The sequence below is a fragment of the Oncorhynchus nerka genome, unplaced genomic scaffold (genome assembly GCF_034236695.1).
Source record: "Oncorhynchus nerka isolate Pitt River unplaced genomic scaffold, Oner_Uvic_2.0 unplaced_scaffold_2369, whole genome shotgun sequence".
In the NCBI taxonomy this organism is placed as follows: Eukaryota; Metazoa; Chordata; class Actinopteri; order Salmoniformes; family Salmonidae; genus Oncorhynchus; species Oncorhynchus nerka.
The window spans coordinates 12,501-35,000 of record NW_027038927.1 but is presented as its reverse complement, the minus strand read 5'-3'; the positions used below and the strand labels follow the sequence as shown (position 1 = coordinate 35,000).

The window sequence follows — 22,500 nt, the reverse complement described above, 5'->3', positions numbered from 1 at the left end:
CCCAATAGTGGACTGAAACACTCACTAGTGGACTGAAACATTCAATAGTGGACTGAAACACTCAACAGTGGACTGAAACACTCAATAGTGGACTGAAACACCCAATAGTGGACTGAAACAGAAACACCCAATAGTGGACTGAAACACTCAATAGTGGACTGAAACACTCAACAGTGGACTGAAACACTCAATAGTGGACTGAAACACTCAATAGTGGACTGAAACACTCAACAGTGGACTGAAACACTCAATAGTGGACTGAAACACTCAATAGTGGACTGAAACAGAAACACCCAATAGTGGACTGAAACACTCAATAGTGGACTGAAACATTCAATAGTGGACTGAAACACTCAATAGTGGACTGAAACACCCAATAGTGGACTGAAACAGAAACACCCAATAGTGGACTGAAACACTCAATAGTGGACTGAAACACTCAACAGTGGACTGAAACACTCAATAGTGGACTGAAACACTCAACAGTGGACTGAAACACTCAATAGTGGACTGAAACAGAAACACCCAATAGTGGACTGAAACACTCAATAATGGACTGAAACACTCAACAGTGGACTGAAACACTCAATAGTGGACTGAAACACTCAACAGTGGACTGAAACACTCAATAGTGGACTGAAACACTCAATAGTGGACTGAAACACTCAACAGTGGACTGAAACACTCAATAGTGGACTGAAACACTCAATAGTGGACTGAAACACTCAACAGTGGACTGAAACACTCAATAGTGGACTGAAACACTCAACAGTGGACTGAAACACTCAATAGTGGACTGAAACACCCAATAGTGGACTGAAACAGAAACACCCAATAGTGGACTGAAACAGAAACACTCAATAGTGGACTGAAACAGAAACACCCAATAGTGGACTGAAACACTCAATAGTGGACTGAAACAGAAACACCCAATAGTGGACTGAAACAGAAACACCCAATAGTGGACTAAAATAGAAACACCCAATAGTGGACTAAAACATGAGCATAAACACTTAAATAGGAAGGGAACCACTCAACTTAACCCGACCGACAGTGTTAGAGTTCCACCCAGACCCAGACGGCTTCTCAAATGGAACTCTATTCACTATATAGTGCCCTACTTTTCACTAGTGCCCTATGGGTAGTGCACTATAAAGAGAATAGCAATAGTGTGCCATTTGGCACCGCAGATACTATCGATGTTTCCCAGGGTCTCAGAGGAAGGCCAGAGGGAAGTAATACTCCACTATTCACCTTCCTGCTACAGAGTTCATCAATGAAACCAACAACCGTCCAAAGGAAACGTTGTTACTTAACATTCTCCTCTCGTGTCCATAGGACCCGTGATAAACAACACTGTGTTTCTCACAAGGGAGGCTTCCTGTTTGTAAACTCCTAGTAACGGCCCTAGAGGGGATAGAGGCTAGACTGTGAGGCCCTCAGGCAGACCTGGGTTCAAACAGTAGTCGAAATATTTTAAAATACTTTGAGCGTTTGCTTTAGCCTGCCTCGGAATGCCATAATGGGCGGGGTTTGTACTTTTGAGACATTTCAATTGGTTCCATTGCAACAGACAAGCTCAATCGAGTCCAGATAAAGTATGTGAAATTATTTCGAATAGTGTTTGAACCCATGTCTCCCCTCAGGACTGGCCTCTGCATGTCAGGCCTTTCTCTTTCCTGTCTGAAATGATATCTCCCCCTGTTTCATTTATACAATGTTGATGAAAGGGGGAAGACGGAGGGGGGAGGAGGTGATGGCAGTGTTTCCTGTCTGAAATGATATCTCTCCCTGTTTCATTTATACAATGTTGATGAAAGGGGGAAGACGGAGGGGGGAGGAGGTGATGGCAGTGTTTCCTGTCTGAAATGATATCTCCCCCTGTTTCATTTATACAATGTTGATGAAAGGGGGAAGACGGAGGGGGGAGGAGGTGATGGCAGTGTTTCCTGTCTGAAATGATATCTCCCCCACAAATGGCATATAGGTTACCATCACAACGGTAACAGTAGAGTCCACGTCAGACTGTTGTGCATCTTCTCTCCTCAGAACACACACAGAGACAACTGTACAAACAAAGACAACTCGGTTCAGTTTCTATGGCGAGCCCTTAGACACTCTGAACAAAACATCCTGTTACCGAAACAAATAAATTATACATTTTATTTATATTTTCTCTCTTTTACATTTATTCTGTCTGTCAGTCTGTCGACTTTCCCTCCCTCCCTCCCTCCCTCCCTCCCTCCCTCCCTCCCTCCCTCCTGTTCTCTCTCCCTCCCTCCCTCCTGTTCTCTCTCCCTCCCTCCCTCCCTCCCGCTCTCCCTCCTCCCGTTCTCCCTCCCTCCCTCCCGTCTCTCCCTCCCTCCTCCCTCCCTCCCTCCCTCCCTCCCCCTCCTCCCCTCCCTCTCCCTCCCTCCCTCCCGTTCTCCTCCCTCCTGTTCTCTCTCCCTCCCCTCCCTCCTGTTCTCCTCCCTCCCTCCCTCCCTCCTCCCTCCCTCCCTCCCTCCCTCCCTCCCGTTCTCCCTCCTCCCTCCCGTTCTCCCTCCCTCCTGTTCTCCTCCCTCCCTCCCTTCCTCCTGTTTCTCTCCCTCCCCCCTCCTGTTCTCCCTCCCTCCCTCCTCCCTCCCTCCCGTTCTCCCTCCCTCCCTCCCGTTCTCCCAGAGAGAGGGAGTTCTCCCTCTCTCCCGTTCTCCCTCCCTCCCTCCCTCCCTCCCTCCCTCCTGTTCTCTCTCCCTCTCCTCTCATCATCATCAGAGTGGTCTGTGTTCAGGTCTTCCACCTGGTTTCTATTAGAGTTAGTGATCCCTGTCTGGGGCGCAGGTGGTTCAGCATCACAGAAGCATTAGACCAGACAGCCTGCCTGCCTCACTGTTTAGCCAGATGCACTCCAAACCCTCATCAACGTCAACACAGTGGAACAAACTCAGAGACTGGGAAAATAACTTTACATTAAAATTGCTTCAATGTGGGCCCAGAGAGAGAGAGAGAGAGAGGGAGCGAGAGAAAGAGAGAGGGAGCGAGAGAGAGAGACAAAGACAGAGACAGAGGGAGTGAGAGAGAGAGGGAGCGAGAGAGGGAGCGACAGAGAGAGTGAGATATCGAAACAGGGAGATAGAGAGAGACAGACAGAGATAGAGACAGAGACAGAGACAGAGAGAGAGAGAGAGACAGAGACAGAGACAGAGAGAGAGACAGAGACAGAGACAGGGAGGAGAGAGAGACAGAGACAGAGACAGGGAGGAGAGAGAGACAGAGACAGAGACAGAGAGAGAGACAGAGACAGAGACAGGGAGGAGAGAGAGACAGAGACAGAGACAGAGAGAGAGACAGAGACAGAGACAGAGAGAGAGACAGAGACAGAGAGAGAGACAGAGACAGAGACAGGGAGGAGAGAGAGACAGAGACAGAGACAGGGAGGAGAGAGAGACAGAGACAGAGACAGGGACAGGGAGATATCGAGACAGAGAGAGAGATAGAGCAAGTGAAAAAAATGAAACTACTAGGCATCATGTTGCACTCAGCTTTATCATGGTCAGAACACAGATAATATTGTTATTAAGATGGATAAGGGAATTACTGTTACAAGAAAATGTTCAGAGTATGAAACATCTAGCACACTGAATCAGGTGATTCAATCCCTGGTCTTATCACATCTAGCACACTGAATCAAGTGATTCAATCCCTAGTTATATCACATCTAGCACACTGAATCAAGTGATTCAATCCCTAGTCCTATCACATCTAGCACACTGAATCAGGTGATTCAATCCCTGGTCCTATCAAATCTAGCACACTGAATCAGGTGATTCAATCCCTGGTCCTATCACATCTAGCACACTGAATCAGGTGATTCAATCCCTGGTCCTATCACATCTAGCACACTGAATCAGGTGATTCAATCCCTGGTCCTATCACACTTAGAGTACTGTCCCTGGTCCCATCACACTTAGAGTACTGTCCCTGGTCCTATCACACTTAGAGTACTGTCCGGTTATATGGTCAATCCCTGGTCCCATCACACTAAAATGACTGTCCAGATATATGGTCAATCCCTGGTCCTATCACACTTAGAGTACTGTCCAGATATATGGTCAATCCCTGGTCCTATCACACTTAAGTACTGTCCAGTTATATGTTCAATCCCTGGTCCTATCACACTAAGAGGACTGCCCAGTTATATGTTCAATCCCTGGTCCTATCACACTTAGAGTACTGTCCAGTTATATGGTCAATCCCTGGTCATATCACATTTAGAGTACTGTCCCTGGTCCTATCACACTTAGAGTACTGTCCAGTTATATGGTCAATCCCTGGTCCTATCACACTAAGAGGACTGCCCAGTTATATGGTCAATCCCTGGTCCTATCACACTTAGAGTACTGTCCAGTTATATGGTCAATCCCTGGTCCTATCACACTTAAGAGTACTGTCCGGTTATATGGTCAATCCCTGGTCCTATCACACTAAGAGGACTGCCCAGTTATATGGTCAATCCCTGGTCCTATCACACTAAGAGTACTGTCCGGTTATATGGTCAATCCCTGGTCCTATCACACTTAGAGTACTGTCCAGTTATATGGTCAATCCCTGGTCCTATCACACTTAGAGTACTGTCCGGTTATATGGTCAATCCCTGGTCCTATCACACTTAGAGTATTGTCCAGTTATATGGTCAATCCCTGGTCCTATCACACTAAGAGGACTGCCCAGTTATATGGTCAATCCCTGGTCCTATCACACTAAGAGGACTGTCCAGTTATATGGTCAATCCCTGGTCCTATCACACTTAGAGTACTGTCCAGTTATATGGTAAATCCCTGGTCCTATCACACTAAGAGGACTGCCCAGTTATATGGTCAATCCCTGGTCCTATCACACTAAGAGGACTGCCCAGTTATATGGTCAATCCCTGGTCCTATCACACTTAGAGTACTGTCCAGTTATATGGTCAATCCCTGGTCCTATCACACTTAGAGTACTGTCCAGTTATATGTTCAATCCCTGGTCCAATTAGTACATTTTAGCAACACACATAACCACCAAACCAGACAGGCAAATTCAGGGCAGCTAAGACTAACTCAAGCCAAGGACAGATCAACTTAAATCTACAGTTTTATATAGAGCCATTTACCAATCCATATTTCTCAGCTGAATGGACCTCTTTACCAATCCATATTTCTAGCTGAATGGAACTCTTTACCAATCCATATTTCTAGCTGAATGGAACTCTTTACCAATCCATATTTCTAGCTGAATGGAACTCTTTACCAATCCATATTTCTCAGCTGAATGGAACTCTTTACCAATCCATATTTCTCAGCTGAATGGAACTCTTTACCAATCCATATTTATCAGCTGAGTGGAACTCTTTACCAATCCATATTTATCAGCTGAATGGAACTCTTTACCAATCCATATTTCTAGCTGAATGGAACTCTTTACCAATCCATATTTCTAGCTGAATGGAACTCTTTACCAATCCATATTTCTCAGCTGAATGGAACTCTTTACCAATCCATATTTCTAGCTGAATAGAACTCTTTACCAATCCATATTTCTAGCTGAATGGAACTCTTTACCAATCCATATTTCTAGCTGAATGGAACTCTTTACCAATCCATATTTCTAGCTGAATGGAACTCTTTACCAATCCATATTTCTAGCTGAATGGAACTCTTTACCAATCCATATTTATCAGCTGAATGGAACTCTTTACCAATCCATATTTATCAGCTGAATGGAACTCTTTACCAATCCATATTTCTCAGCTGAATGGAACTCTTTACCAATCCATATTTCTCAGCTGAATGGAACTCTTTACCAATCCATATTTCTCAGCTGAATGGAACTCTTTACCAATCCATATTTCTCAGCTGAATGGAACTCTTTACCAATCCATATTTCTCAGCTGAATGGAACTCTTTACCAATCCATATTTATCAGCTGAATGGAACTCTTTACCAATCCATATTTCTAGCTGAATGGAACTCTTTACCAATCCATATTTCTCAGCTGAATGGAACTCTTTACCAATCCATATTTATCAGCTGAATGGAACTCTTTACCAATCCATATTTATCAGCTGAATGGAACTCTTTACCAATCCATATTTCTAGCTGAATGGAACTCTTTACCAATCCATATTTATCAGCTGAATGGAACTCTTTACCAATCCATATTTATCAGCTGAATGGAACTCTTTACCAATCCATATTTCTAGCTGAATGGAACTCTTTACCAATCCATATTTCTCAGCTGAATGGACCTCTTTACCAATCCATATTTATCAGCTGAATGGAATTCTTTACCAATCCATATTTCTAGCTGAATGGAACTCTTTACCAATCCATATTTATCAGCTGAATGGAATTATTTACCAATCCATATTTATCAGCTGAATGGAACTCTTTACCAATCCATATTTCTAGCTGAATGGACCTCTTTACCAATCCATATTTATCAGCTGAATGGAACTCTTTACCAATCCATATTTCTCAGCTGAATGGACCTCTTTACCAATCCATATTTCTAGCTGAATGGAACTCTTTACCAATCCATATTTCTAGCTGAATGGAACTCTTTACCAATCCATATTTCTAGCTGAATGGAACTCTTTACCAATCCATATTTCTCAGCTGAATGGAACTCTTTACCAATCCATATTTCTCAGCTGAATGGAACTCTTTACCAATCCATATTTCTCAGCTGAATGGACCTCTTTACCAATCCATATTTCTAGCTGAATGGAACTCTTTACCAATCCATATTTCTAGCTGAATGGAACTCTTTACCAATCCATATTTCTCAGGCAACAAGTAAATCCACCTTCAAGAAAAAAATTCAAGAACATCTAATGTGATAGACCATATGACTGGACAGGAAGTAGAAATAACATCTAATGTGATAGACCATATGACTGGACAGGAAGTAGAAAGAACATCTAATGTGATAGACCATATGACTGGACAGGAAGTAGAAAGAACATCTAATGTGATAGACCATGTGACTGGACAGGAAGTAGAAAGAACATCTAATGTGATAGACCATGTGACTGGACAGGAAGTAGACAGAACATCTAATGAGATAGACCATATGACTGGACAGGAAATAGAAAGAACATCTAATGTGATAGACCATGTGACTGGACAGGAAATAGACAGAACATCTAATGTGATAGACCATATGACTGGACAGGAAATAGAAAGAACATCTAATGTGATAGACCATATGACTGGACAGGAAGTAGACAGAACATCTAATGAGATATACCATATGACTGGACAGGAAATAGACAGAACATCTAATAAGATAGACCATATGACTGGACAGGAAATAGAAAGAACATCTAATGTGATAGACCATGTGACTGGACAGAAAGTAGAAAGAACATCTAATGTGATAGACCATGTGACTGGACAGGAAATAGACCATATGACTGGACAGGAAGTAGGAAGCGTCAACTGAATGTTAAATGTGTTTGTAGTTAAATGTAGTTGGTGTTGGACCCCAGGAAGATTAGCTAAAGTTATGGCATTAGCTAATGGGGATCCTAATAAATAATTACAAATAATTACAGAGACAGAGACAGAGAGAGAGAGAGAGAGAGAGAGACAGAGAGAGAGAGACAGAGAGAGAAACAGAGAGAGAGACAGAGAGAGAGAGACAGAGACAGAGAGAGAGAGAGAGACAGAGACAGAGACAGAGACAGAGAGAGAGAGAGAGAGAGAGAGAGAGAGAGAGAGCAGAGACAGAGAGAGAGAGACAGATAGAGAGAGACAGAGACAGAGAGAGAGACAGAGACAGAGACAGACAGACAGAGAGAGACAGAGAGAGAGAGAGAGAGAGAGAGAGACAGAGGCAGAGATAGAGAGAGACAGAGACAGAGAGAGAGAGACAGATAGACAGAGACAGAGAGAGAGACAGAGACAGAGACAGACAGACAGAGAGAGACAGAGAGACAGAGAGAGAGAGAGAGAGAGACAGAGGCAGAGATAGAGAGAGACAGAGACAGAGAGAGAGAGACAGATAGACAGAGACAGAGAGAGAGAGACAGAGACAGACAGACAGAGAGAGACAGAGAGAGAGAGAGAGAAATATAAAAAATAAAGAACAGTTAAATTCTACAACCACCTAAAAGGAAGCGATTCCCAAACCTTCCATAACAAAGCCATCACCTACAGAGAGATGAACCTGGAGTAAAGTCCCCTAAGCAAACTGGTCCTGGGGCTCTGTTCACAAACACACCCCACAGAGCCCCAGGACAGCAGCACAATTAGACACAACCAAATCATGAGAGAACAAAAAGATAATTACTTGACACATTGGAAAGAAATAACAAAAAAACAGAGCAAACTAGAATGCTGTTTTGCCCTAAACAGAGAGTACACAGTGGCAGAATACCTGACCACTGTGACTGACCCAAACTTTAGGAAAGCTTTGACTATTGTCATGACGTTGGCCTGGGGGGTAGGTTTATGACAGTCATAAATACCTCTTCCCCCCTTTTTCCTCTCTCTACCCTACTGATGTGACTATTGAAAACCCCTTGGTTAACATAGAGATTCGGGGAACATCAGAAGGTGGGGGGAAATGAACTATATTCTGGTAATCCGACCAATTGAACATATGCGAGACAGATCATATGATGTCAGTTGGGTTGTCATCTGAGACATTCTCATCGATGATAGGATGACATTAACTCCACAGTGGAAAGTCTACACATCAGAGTTATCGGATTCACATGGAGTTGTTGTTCAATTTAAATGTTTGAATATCAAATTATTCGTGATGGGATGAAATGTGATTTTAGCTTCTAAAATGTGAGATTTGGGTTTTCATAAGATAGGGCTCTGCTCAATCAGTGGCCCGCCCCTGTGAAGGGACATGGGCTATAAAACTTTTCAAACATGCCCTCCTCTCCCTTCCTATATAAAGCCTTGACAACAATGTAACCTCCTGTTCCGAGGATGTGAGGACGACGGTCCGATGTCAGAATGGTTCAGATAATAACTACAGAACGAAGCCAACATCAGCGTGAGCTTTGCTTGCGAATGGTATGAACTTTGAACTCTTATTCACTACAGAAGTGATACCTCCTAGCCGTTGAGTTAGCAACAGCAGCTGCAAACGCAGGTTAGGAAGGAACAGACATAGTATCCCGTCTATCACACATCGACGTTACTACAACGTATCCAATTAACCAGCAGAGACATTCTTCAAAGGACAAAGGACTCGGTTAGGCAACACAGCCTTCCATGTACCTCTATAAATATATTTCCCTCAGATTACACAGATCCACAAAGAATTTGAAAACATGTTTAAACCTAGAGTGGCCCCTAGGTTAAAGACACCATTTGGACAGAGATTGCCCCCCCCCCCCCCTAGGTTTAAGACACCATTTGGACAGAGATTGCCCCCCCCCCCCCTAGGTTTAAGACACCATTTGGACAGAGAGTGGCCCCTAGGTTTAAGACACCATTTGGACAGAGATTGCCCCCCTAGGTTTAAGACACCATTTGGACAGAGATTGCCCCCCCCTAGGTTTAAGACACCATTTGGACAGAGATTGCCCCCTAGGTTTAAGACACCATTTGGACAGAGATTGTCCCCCCACCCCACCCCTAGGTTTAAGACACCATTTGGACAGAGATTGCCCCCACCCCTAGGTTTAAGACACCATTTGGACAGAGATTGCCCCCCTAGGTTTAAGACACCATTTGGACAGAGATTGCCCCCCTAGGTTTAAGACACCATTTGGACAGAGATTGCCCCCCTAGGTTTAAGACACCATTTGGACAGAGATTGTCCCCCCACCCCACCCCTAGGTTTAAGACACCATTTGGACAGAGATTGCCCCCTAGGTTTAAGACACCATTTGGACAGAGAGTGCCCCCCTAGGTTTAAGACACCATTTGGACAGAGATTGCCCCCCTAGGTTTAAGACACCATTTGGACAGAGATGCCCCCCTAGGTTTAAGACACCATTTGGACAGAGATTGCCCCCCCCCCTGGTTTAAGACACCATTTGGACAGAGATTGCCCCCCCCCTAGGTTTAAGACACCATTTGGACAGAGATTGCCCCCCCCTAGGTTTAAGACACCATTTGGACAGAGTGCCCCCCTAGGTTTAAGACACCATTTGGACAGAGATTGCCCCCCTAGGTTTAAGACACCATTTGGACAGAGATTGCCCCCTAGGTTTAAGACACCATTTGGACAGAGATTGACCCCCTAGGGTTAAGACACCATTTGGACAGAGATTGACCCCCCCTAGGGTTAAGACACAATTTGGACAGAGATTGACCCCCCCTAGGGTTAAGACACCATTTGGACAGAGATTGCCCCTCCCCCAGGGTTAAGACACCATTTGAACAGAGAGTGGCCCCTAGGATTAAGAGCTAATCATGGCTTGGGCTCCCAGTCCTCCTAGTCCGTGGGAGGTTGTTTGGTTACTTGGTCAGCCTGTGCATCTCTCCAGCAGGAGTGGACAGGGTTCAGTAGTAGAAATCTGTGCTGCTGGCACACTGCATACAGAGATATCCTGTTGCACCCTGCCAGAAGGTTGTCTGTAATACAGTGAAAACCCTGGGAGAACATGTGCATGCCGGTCGTTCGTCCGGTCGTATGTAGGGAAACATCAAATCAAATCAAATCAAATGGTATTGGTCACGTACACATGGTGGGCAGATGTTAATGCGAGTGTAGCGAAATGCTTGTGCTTCTAGTTTCCAACCGTGCAGTAATATCTAACAAGTCATCTTAACAATTTCACAACAACTACCTTTATACACACAAGTGTAAAGGAATTAATAATAATATGTACATTTAAATATATGAATGAGTGATGGTACAGAACGGCATAGGCAAGATGCAGTAGATGGTATCGAGTACAGTATATACACATGAGATGAGTAATGTAGGGTATGTAAACATTATATAGAGTGGGCAGCAATTATTACAGAGTCCTGCTCACAACGACCACACACACAGTCAGACTCTGCATCAACAAATGGCACCTTATTCCCTTTAGAGAGCACTACTTTTGACCAGGACCCTATATGTCTCTGGCCAAAAGTAGTGCACTAAACAGGGAATAGGGTGCGATTTGGGATGCAAAGAGAGACACATAGACACACTGCAGCAGGAAGGACATAGAACCCTTTTTAAATGAATAACGGACATGTGTGTGTTAGAACTCAGGTTCTAGAGTTCAGATGGAGAATATCATGTCTGTGTGTTAGAACTCAGGTTCTAGAGTTCAGATGGAGAATATCATGTCTGTGTTTTAGAACTCAGGTTCTAGAGTTCAGATGGAGAATATCATGTCTGTGTGTTAGAACTCAGGTTCTAGAGTTCAGATGGAGAATATCATGTCTGTGTGTTAGAACTCAGGTTCTAGAGTTCAGATGGAGAATATCATGTCTGTGTGTTAGAACTCAGGTTCTAGAATTCAAATGGAGAATATCATGTCTGTGTTACAACTCGGGTTGTAGAGTTCAGATGGAGAATATGATGTCTGTGTGTTAGACATTTACATTACATTACATTACATTTAAGTCATTTAGCAGACGCTCTTATCCAGAGCGACTTACAAATTGGTGCATTCACCTTATGACATCCAGTGGAGCAGCCACTTTACAATAGTGCAACTAAATCTTTTAAGGGGGGGGGGGGGGGGGGGGAGAGAAGGATTACTTTATCCTATCCTAGGTATTCCTTAAAGAGGTGGGGTTTCAGGTGTCTCCGGAAGGTGGTGATTGACTCCGCTGTCCTGGCGTCGTGAGGGAGTTTGTTCCACCATTGGGGGGCCAGAGCAGCGAACAGTTTTGACTGGGCTGAGCGGGAACTGTACTTCCTCAGTGGTAGGGAGGCGAGCAGGCCAGAGGTGGATGAACGCAGTGCCCTTGTTTGGGTGTAGGGCCTGATCAGAGCCTGGAGGTACTGAGGTGCCGTTCCCCTCACAGCTCCATAGGCAAGCACCATGGTCTTGTAGCGGATGCGAGCTTCAACTGGAAGCCAGTGGAGAGAGCGGAGGAGCGGAGTGACGTGAGAGAACTTGGGAAGGTTGAACACCAGACGGGCTGCGGCGTTCTGGATGAGTTGTAGGGGTTTAATGGCACAGGCAGGGAGCCCAGCCAACAGCGAGTTGCAGTAATCCAGACGGGAGATGACAAGTGCCTGGATTAGGACCTGCGCCGCTTCCTGTGTGAGGCAGGGTCGTACTCTGCGGATGTTGTAGAGCATGAACCTACAGGAACGGGCCACCGCCTTGATGTTAGTTGAGAACGACAGGGTGTTGTCCAGGATCACGCCAAGGTTCTTAGCGCTCTGGGAGGAGGACACAGTGGAGTTGTCAACCGTGATGGCGAGATCATGGAACGGGCAGTCCTTCCCCGGGAGGAAGAGCAGCTCCGTCTTGCCGAGGTTCAGCTTGAGGTGGTGATCCGTCATCCACACTGATATGTCTGCCAGACATGCAGAGATGTGTTAGAACTCAGGTTCTAGAGTTCAGATGGAGAATATCATGTCTGTGTGTTAGAACTCAGGTTCTAGAGTTCAGATGGAGAATATCATGTCTGTGTGTTAGAACTCAGGTTCTAGAGTTCAGATGGAGAATATCATGTCTGTGTGTTAGAACTCAGGTTCTAGAATTCAAATGGAGAATATCATGTCTGTGTTAGAACTCGGGTTGTAGAGTTCAGATGGAGAATATGATGTATGTGTGTTAGAACTCAGGTTCTAGAGTTCAGATGGAGAATATCATGTCTGTGTATTAGAACTCAGGTTCTAGAGTTCAGATGGAGAATATCACGTCTGTGTGTTAGAACTCAGGTTCTAGAGTTCAGATGGAGAATATCATGTCTGTGTGTTAGAACTCAGATTCTAGAGTTCAGATGGAGAATATCATGTCTGTGTGTTAGAACTCAGGTTCTAGAGTTCAGATGGAGAATATCATGTCTGTGTGTTAGAACTCAGGTTCTAGAATTCAAATGGAGAATATCATGTCTGTGTGTTAGAACTCAGGTTCTAGAGTTCAGATGGAGAATATCATGTCTGTGTGTTAGAACTCAGGTTCTAGAGTTCAGATGGAGAATATCATGTCTGTGTGTTAGAACTCAGGTTCTAGAATTCAAATGGAGAATATCATGTCTGTGTGTTAGAACTCAGGTTCTAGAATTCAAATGGAGAATATCATGTCTGTGTGTTAGAACTCAGGTTCTAGAATTCAAATGGAGAATATCATGTCTGTGTGTTTAGAACTCAGGTTCTAGAATTCAAATGGAGAATATCATGTCTGTGTATTAGAACTCAGGTTCTAGAGTTCAGATGGAGAATATCATGTCTGTGTGTTTAGAACTCAGGTTCTAGAATTCAAATGGAGAATATCATGTCTGTGTGTTTAGAACTCAGGTTCTAGAGTTCAGATGGAGAATATCAGGTGGATTTTTGCTTTGTTTAATTCCCTCACACAGACATCTGTCATGTAAACGTTGTCATATTTGCAGCTGGGTTAATTAAACAGAAACCGAACCGAGTCATGACTTTGATATTATACGGAAAAATAAACACAGTACTACTAAATAAACACAGTACTACTAAATAAACACAGTACTACTAAATAAACACAGTACTACTAAGCCAGGGAGTGTTTTGCTAAATAAACACAGTACTACTAAGCCAGGGAGTGTTTTGCTAAATAAACACAGTATTACTAAATAAACACAGTACTACTAAGCCAGGGAGTGTTTTGCTAAATAAACACAGTATTACTAAATAAACACAGTACTACTAAGCCAGGGAGTGTTTTGCTAAATAAACGCAGTACTACTAAGCCAGGGAGTGTTTTGCTAAATAAACATAGTACTACTAAGCCAGGGAGTGTTTTGATAAATAAACACAGTACTACTAAGCCAGGGAGTGTTTTGTTAAATAAACACAGTACTACTAAACCAGGGAGTGTTTTGGTAAATAAACACAGTACTACTAAGCCAGGGAGTGTTTTGTTAAATAAACACAGTACTACTAAGCCAGGGAGTGTTTTGCTAAATAAACACAGTACTACTAAGCCAGGGAGTGTTTTGCTAAATAAACTCAGTACTACTAAGCCAGGGAGTGTTTTGCTAAATAAACACAGTACTACTAAGCCAGGGAGTGTTTTGCTAAATAAACACAGTACTACTAAGCCAGGGGGTGTTTTGTTAAATAAACACAGTACTACTAAGCCAGGGAGTGTTTTGCTAAATAAACACAGTACTACTAAGCCAGGGGGTGTTTTGTTAAATAAACACAGTACTACTAAGCCAGGGGGTGTTTTGTTAAATAAACACAGTACTACTAAGCCAGGGAGTGTTTTGTTAAATAAACACAGTACTACTAAGCCAGGGAGTGTTTTGTTAAATAAACACAGTACTACTAAGCCAGGGAGTGTTTTGTTAAATAAACACAGTACTACTAAGCCAGGGAGTGTTTTGCTAAATAAACACAGTACTACTAAGCCAGGGAGTGTTTTACTAAATAAACGCAGTACTACTAAGCCAGGGAGTGTTTTGCTAAATAAACACAGTACTACTAAATAAACACAGTACTACTAAATAAACACAGTACTACTAAGCCAGGGAGTGTTTTGCTAAATAAACACAGTATTACTAAGCCAGGGAGTGTTTTGCTAAATAAACACAGTATTACTAAATAAACACAGTACTACTAAGCCAGGGAGTGTTTTGCTAAATAAACACAGTACTACTAAATAAACACAGTACTACTAAATAAACACAGTACTACTAGGCCAGGGAGTGTTTTGCTAAATAAACACAGTACTACTAGGCCATGAAGTGTTTTCTAAGGTACATGTTGTTTTACAGTAAAGGTATATGCCTCACTTTCTTTCTCTCTTATTTTCTCTCTTTCTTTCTAAATGATGTCCTTTATGTTGCACTAAAATGGAGCCACAAGAGTATGTATTCTGCATATAGCTATAACTCTGCCCTTCAATAAAACATATTTCTACCATGGGCAGTTAGTTTTCCATGTGGTTTTGGATGGTACCAGGAAGAGAGTGTTACTCCGACACCATAAACCACCTGTTGTCATGGAGACCCAGGATGGTACCAGGAAGAGAGTGTTACTCTGACACCATAAATCACCTGTTGTCGTGGAGATCCAGGATGGTACCAGGAAGAGAGTGTTACTCTGACACCATAAATCGCCTGTTGTCATGGAGACCCAGGATGGTACCAGAAAGAGAGTGTTACTCCGACACCATAAACCTCCTGTTGTCATGGAGACCCAGGATGGTACCAGGAAGAGAGTGTTACTCCGACACCATAAACCACCTGTTGTCGTGGAGACCCAGGATGGTACCAGGAAGAGAGTGTTACTCTGACACCATAAACCACCTGTTGTCGTGGAGACCCAGGATGGTACCAGGAAGAGAGTGTTACTCTGACACCATAAACCACCTGTTGTCGTGGAGACCCAGGATGGTACCAGGAAGAGAGTGTTACTCTGACACCATAAATCACCTGTTGTCGTGGAGATCCAGGATGGTACCAGGAAGAGAGTGTTACTCTGACACCATAAACCACCTGTTGTCATGGAGACCCAGGATGGTACCAGGAAGAGAGTGTTACTCTGACACCATAAACCACCTGTTGTCATGGAGACCCAGGATGGTACCAGAAAGAGAGTGTTACTCTGACACCATAAATCACCTGTTGTCGTGGAGACCCAGGATGGTACCAGGAAGAGAGTGTTACTCTGACACCATAAATCACCTGTTGTCATGGAGACCCAGGATGGCACCAGGAAGAGAGTGTTACTCTGACACCATAAATCACCTGTTGTCATGGAGACCCAGGATGGCACCAGGAAGAGAGTGTTACTCTGACACCATAAACCACCTGTTGTCATGGAGACCCAGGATGGTACCAGGAAGAGAGTGTTACTCTGACACCATAAACCACCTGTTGTCATGGAGACCCAGGATGGTACCAGGAAGAGAGTGTTACTCTGACACCATAAACCACCTGTTGTCATGGAGACCCAGGATGGTACCAGGAAGAGAGTGTAACATCCTATGCCTGTGTGTTTTTAAGGTATAGGAACTACACACTTAGTTTCCCATGTTGTTGTATGGAGAAGCAGCCAGGATAAAGGTCCTGTATGTAATACTGGGGGGTGATCATGTGACGATCGGCCTTTTGCTTGTGTGGACATGTAAATGTCTAACCATTATCAAAATGACAAATGGATAAAGGAGGATTGTAAGGAAGGCAGGCAGGCAGGCAGGGGGTTAACGAATAGCTCCCAGTCCCTGGAGCTGAATAGATGTCATGTGACACATGGAGAGTTAATGTGAGCACTCCTCACCCCCCCGCAGGGTGGAGACAGAGACCCCTCCCTGAGGAGAATATGCCGGCTGTGTCCAAGCAGCTGCTGCCATTACTGATACACTATTCTTTATGGGGGGAGTGGAGGAAAACCCCCACATACACAACAATCTGGAAGACACACGTTTCATAGTTACCCACAAGTCTCTCTGTTATCTACAAGTCTCTCTGTTATCTACAAGTCTCTCTGTTACCCACAAGTCTCTCTGTCACCCACAAGTCTCTCTGTTACCCACAAGTCTCTCTGTTACCCACAAGACTCTCTGTTACCCACAAGACTCTCTGTTACCCACAAGTCTCTCTGTTACCCACAAGTTTCCTTGTTACCCACAAGTCTCTCTGTTACTCACAAGTCTCTCTGTTACCCACACGTCTCTGTTACCCACAAGTCTCTCTGTTATCCACACGTCTCTCTGTTATCTACAATTCTCTTTGTTACCCACAAGTCTCTCTGTTACCCACAAGTCTCTCTGTTACCCACAAGTCTCTTTGTTACCACACGTCTCTCTGTTACCCACAAGTCTCTCTGTTACCCACACGTCTCTCTGTTACCCACAAGTCTCTCTGTTACCCACACGTCTCTCTGTTACCCACAAGTCTCTCTGTTACCCACACGTCTCTCTGTTACCCACACGTCTCTCTGTTACCCACATGTCTCTGTTACCCACAAGTCTCTCTGTTACCCACAAGTCTCTGTTACCCATACATCTCTCTGTTACCCACACGTCTCTCTGTTACCCACAAGCCTCTCTGTTACCCACACGTCTCTCTGTTACCCACACGTCTCTCTGTTACCCACAAGCCTCTCTGTTACCCACACGTCTCTCTGTTACCCACAAGCCCCTCTAAATGCAAAATTAATGAACATGTAAAAGCAATGGGAGTGTGTGATTTTTGGATGGAATCTCCGAACAGGGAATATATTTAACTACATGACAAATAGTATATTCCGTGTTAGGGGATTCCTTTAATGAACCGGCCAGCCAGCCAGCCAGCCAACCAGCCAGCCAACCAACCAGCCAGCCAGCCAGCCAGCCAGCCAGCCAGCCAGCCAGCCAGCCAGCCAACCAGCCAGCCAACCTTCCAACCAACCAACCGGCAAGCCAACCAACCAACCAACCAACCAGCCAGACAGGCAACTAGCCAGTCAGTCATCCAGCCAACCAACCAACTAGCCAACGGCTTCTAGTATGCTTCAGTGCACCCAGACCCAAAAACGTCTATTTATGCATGTGAATGACTTTTAGTCAGGCAAACAATTAACTGAGAGAGAGAGAACCAGAGAGCGAGAGAGAACCAGAGAGCGAGAGAGAACCAGAGAGTGAGAGAGAACCAGAGAGCGAGAGAGAACCAGAGAGCGAGAGAACCAGAGAGCGAGAGAGAACCAGAGAGCGAGAGAGAACCAGAGAGCGAGAAAGAACCAGAGAGAGAGAACCAGAGAGCAAGAGAGAACCAGAGAGAACCAGAGAGCAAGAGAGAACCAGAGAACCAGAGAGCGAGAGAGAACCAGAGAACCAGAGAGCAGCGGCCCACTTCTAGAGCTGTAAGGGAAACTCTCTGTGTTGTGTGACTGTCAGTGGCAAAAGAAGGAGGGAGGGAGGGAGGAGGGAGAAGAGAGGGAGGGAGGAGGAGGGAGAAGAGAGGGAGGGAGGAGGAGGGAGAAGAGAGGTGTAGGGAGGGAGGAGGAGGGTGAAGAGAGGTGTAAGGAGGGAGAAGAGAGGTATAGCGAGGAGGAGGAGGAGAAGAGAGGTGTAGGGAGGGAGGAGGGAGAAGAGAGGGAGGGAGGAGGAGGGAGAAGAGAGGTGTAGGGGGAGGAGGAGGGTGAAGAGAGAGAGGGAGGAGAGAAGGCCCTATAAGCGAGGAGGAGGGAGAAGAGAGGTGTAGGGAGGGAGGAGGAGGGTGAAGATGGAGGGAGGAGGAGGAAGAGAGGGGGAGGGAGGAGGAGGGAGAAGAGAGGGAGGGAGGAGGGAGAAGAGAGGGAGGGAGGAGGAGGAGGAGAGAGAGAGGTGAGGGAGGAGGAGGGAGGAGGGTGAAGAGAGTGTAGGGAGGGAGGAAGAGGGAGAAGAGAGGTGTATAGCGAGGAGGAGGGAGGAGGGAAGAGAGAGGTGTAGGGAGGGAGGAGGAGGGAGAGAGAGAGGTGTAGGGAGGGAGGAAGAGGGAGAAGATAGGGAGGGAGGAGAAGGGAGAAGAGGGTGTAGGGAGAGAGGAGGGGAAAAGATGTAGGGAGGGAGGAGGAGGAGAAGAGAGGTATAGCGAGGGAGGGACGAGGGAGGAGGGAAAAGAGAGATGTAGGGAGGGAGGAGGAGGAGAGAAGAAGGGAGAGGGAGGAGGAGGGAGAAGAGGGGGAGGGAGGAGGAGGGAGAAGAGAGGTGGGGAGGAGGAGGAGAGAGAGGGAGGGAGGGAGGAGTAGGGAGAAGAGGTGTAGCGAGGAGGACGAGGGAGGAGGAAAAAAGAGAGATGTAGAGAGGGAGGGGAGGAGAAGGGAGAAGGAGGAGGGAGAAGAGAGGTAGGGAGGAGGGAGGAAGAGAGTGTAGGGAGGGAGGAGGGAGAAGAGAGGTATAGCGAGGAGGGAGGAAAGAGGTGTAGGGAGGAGGAAGGGAGAGAGGGAGGGAGGAGTAGGGAGAAGAGGTGTAGGGAGGGAGGAGGAGGGAGAAAGAAGGGAGCGAGGAGGGAGGAGGGAGGAGGAGGAAAAAAGAGAGATGTAGGGAGGAGGAGAAGGGAGAGAGGAGATATGTAGGGAGGGAGGAGAGAGAAGAGATGTGTAGGGAGGGAGGAGGAGGAGAAGAGAGATGTAGGGAGGGAGGAGGAGAGAGAAGAGAGTGAGGGTAGGGAGGAGGGAGAAGAGAGATGTAGGGAGGGAGGAGGAGAAGAAATGGTGTAGGGAGGGATGAGGAGGGATAAGAGGGAGGGATAAGGAGGACAAGAGATTGAGGGAGGGAGGAGGGAGGGAGAAGAGAGAGGTATAGGGAGGGAGGAGGAGGGAGAAGAGAGGGAGGAGGAGGAGAAGACAGAGGGGGAGGGAGGGAGGTGGGGAGAAGAGAGGTGTTGGGAGGGAGGAGGAGGAGAAAGGGAGGGAGGAGGAGGGAGAAGAGAGATGTAGGGAGGGAGGAGGAGGAGAAGAGAGGGAGGGAGGAGTAGGGAGAAGAGGTGTAGGGAGGGAGGAGGAGGGAGAAGAGAGGTGTAGGGAGGGAGGAGGAGGAGAAGAGATGTAGGGAGGGAGGAGGAGGGAGAAGAGAGGAGAGGGAGGAGTAGGGAGAAGAGAGGTGTAGGGGAGGGAGGAGGAGGGAGAAGAGAGATGTAGGGAGGGAGGAGGAGGGAGAAGAGAGGTATAGCAGGGGAGGGAGAAGAGAGGTATAGGGAGGGAGGAGGAGGGAGAAGAGAGGTGTAGGGAGGGAGGAGGAGGGAGAAGAGAGGTGTAGGGAGGGAGGAGGGAGAAGAGAGGTGTAGGGAGGAGGAGGGACAAGAGATTGAGGGAGGGAGGAGGGAGGGAGTAGGGAAGAGAGATGAAGGGAGGAGGAGGGAGAAGAGAGGGAGGGAGGGAGGTGGGGGAGAAGAGAGGTGTAGCGAGGGAGGAGGAGGAGGGAGAAGAGAGGGAGGGAGGAGGAGGGAGAAGAGAGATGTAGGGAGGGAGGAGGAGGGAGAAGAGGGGAGGGAGGAGTAGGGAGAAGAGAGGTGTAGGGAGGAGGAGGAGGGAAAGAGAGGTGTAGGGAGGGAGTAGGAGGGAGAAGAGAGAGGTATAGCGAGGGGGAGGGAGAAGAGAGGTGTAGGGAGGGAGGAGGAGGGAGAAGAGGTGTAGGGGAGGGAGGAGGAGGGAGAAGAGAGGTGTAGGGAGGAGGAGGAGGAGGAAAGAGGGGGAGGGAGGGAGGGTAGGGAGAAGAGAGTGTAGGGAGGGAGGAGGAGGGAGAAGAAGAGGTGTCAGGAGGAGGAGGAGGAGGAAGAGGTGTAGGGAGGGAGGAGGAGAGAGAAGAGGTGTAGGGAGGGAGGAGGAGAAGAAGAGATGTAGGGAGGGAAGAGAAGGAGAGGAGAGATGAAGGGAGGGAGGAGGAGAGAGAGAGAGAGGTGTAGGGAGGGAGGAGGAGGGAGAAGAGAGATGTAGGGAGGGAGGAGGGAGAAGAGGTGTAGGGAGGGAGGAGGAGAGAGAAGAGGTGTAGGGAGGGAGGAGGAGAAGAGAGATGTAGGGAGGGAGGAGAAGGGAGAGGAGAGATGTAGGGAGGGAGGAGGAGAGAGAAGAGAGGTGTAGGGAGGGAGGAGGAGGGAGAAGAGAGATGTAGGGAGGGAGGAGGGAGAAGAGAGATGAAGAGGGCAAAGAATCTCCAAATGGCAGTAGTTGTCTACATGATAATGAGAGGTCAACTTACAGAGTCTCCAGGCTGTGAAGGCCGTCAAAGCACTGCGTTCCCAGGGTGCGGATTCTATTGTTATTGAGATGCCTGCAGAGGAATGCAAAGAGAACAGTCAGAGAGACACACCCACACAGCCCGGGACAGGACAGCTGATTGGCTGGGGAGGGAAAACAAAGGGAGTGGGAGGGGGGTTGGAGACTGGGGAGAGGGTGAGGGAGGGGTGAGGAGGAGGGAGAGGGTGAGGAGTGAGAGGGTGGGGGTGAGGAGGAGGAAGAATGGGGGAATCTGCACCTTGTCTCCTTGTTCCTCCCCAAGGCTTCACTCATTACATACAAATTAGTGTCACTCTACAGGAGACTTGCAAACGGTTTGATTAGACAGAGCAGTGTGGAGGGATGTTTGCTACGCAGAATAACAGAGTTGTTAAATGGTATATGACGAGAGGAGGAGAACAACGTTAAACTGAAGGCTGACTAGACTGACACAGAACATAACGAAGAGAGGAGGAGAACAAGTCCTTTAAAACCAGTTCAATGACTAATGACATGAAAACTTCTGGGGGGAAAACAAATCAACAGACATGGTTGTCAGTAACTGTTGCTCGTCGTTTTAGTCAACTGTCTGGAAGAGGAAGTGGCTCTGTCAACTGTCTGGAAGAGGAAGTGGCTCTGTCAACTGTCTGGAAGTGGAAGTGGCTCTGTCAACTGTGTGGAAGAGGAAGTGGCTCTGTCAACTGTCTGGAAGAGGAAGTGGCTCTGTCAACTGTCTGGAAGTGAAAGTGGCTCTGTCAACTGTCTGGAAGTGAAAGTGGCTCTGTCAACTGTCTGGAAGTGAAAGTGGCTCTGTCAACTGTCTGGAAGTGGAACCGCTCTGTCAACTGTCTGGAAGTGGAACCTCTCTGTCAACTGTCTGGAAGTGGAAGCGCTCTGTCAACTGTCTGGAAGTGGAACCGCTCTGTCAACTGTCTGGAAGTGGAACCGCTCTGTCAACTGTCTGGAAGTGGAACCGCTCTGTCAACTGTCTGGAAGTGGAACCGCTCTGTCAACTGTCTGGAAGTGGAACCGCTCTGTCAACTGTCTGGAAGAGGAAGTGGCTCTGTCAACTGTCTGGAAGTGGAACCGCTCTGTCAACTGTCTGGAAGTGGAACCGCTCTGTCAACTGTCTGGAAGTGGAACCGCTCTGTCAACTGTCTGGAAGTGGAACCGCTCTGTCAACTGTCTGGAAGTGGAACCGCTCTGTCAACTGTCTGGAAGTGGAACCTCTCTGTCAACTGTCTGGAAGTGGAACCTCTCTGTCAACTGTCTGGAAGTGGAACCTCTCTGTCAACTGTCTGGAAGTGGAACCCTTCTATCAACTGTCTGGAAGTGGAACCTCTCTGTCAACTGTCTGGAAGTGGAACCCTTCTATCAACTGTCTGGAAGTGGAACCTCTCTGTCAACTGTCTGGCATTCCAAGTGAAAACCCAGCACTGCAAGCAGCTCAATCAAATGCTCAAAACATTTGAAGGAAAACAAATACTATTTGGAGCTGAGTCTGTTTCTGTGCATCAGTCAAATCAAATTTCAAATTGTGTTGGTCACATACACATATTAGCAGATGTTATTGCGGGTGCAGTGAAATGCAGTGTGTCTGTGTACGACAGAAAACACTTGAATGAATAGATAAATGTGACAGACATCTCCATGAGCTGCTGGGCATATAATGTCAGAGAGGATATCTATCTACCTTGAGTGTGTGTGTGTGTGTGTGTGCGCGTGTGCGTATGCGTG

The 22,500-nt window shown here is 46.5% G+C and overlaps 1 protein-coding gene across 1 annotated transcript in view; it reads right to left on the bottom strand.

Annotated features, from left to right (window-relative positions):
* The window catches only part of LOC135567210 (leucine-rich repeat-containing G-protein coupled receptor 5-like), a gene marked incomplete at its 5' end in the record, with an annotated part of 27,642 nt that overhangs the window by 1,290 nt on the left and 3,852 nt on the right, over positions 1-22,500 (bottom strand). Inside the window, one exon of the mRNA XM_065014632.1 lies at positions 20,747-20,818. Within this exon, the coding sequence (XP_064870704.1) occupies positions 20,747-20,818 (72 nt within the window). The remainder of the gene's footprint in view (positions 1-20,746; positions 20,819-22,500) is intronic.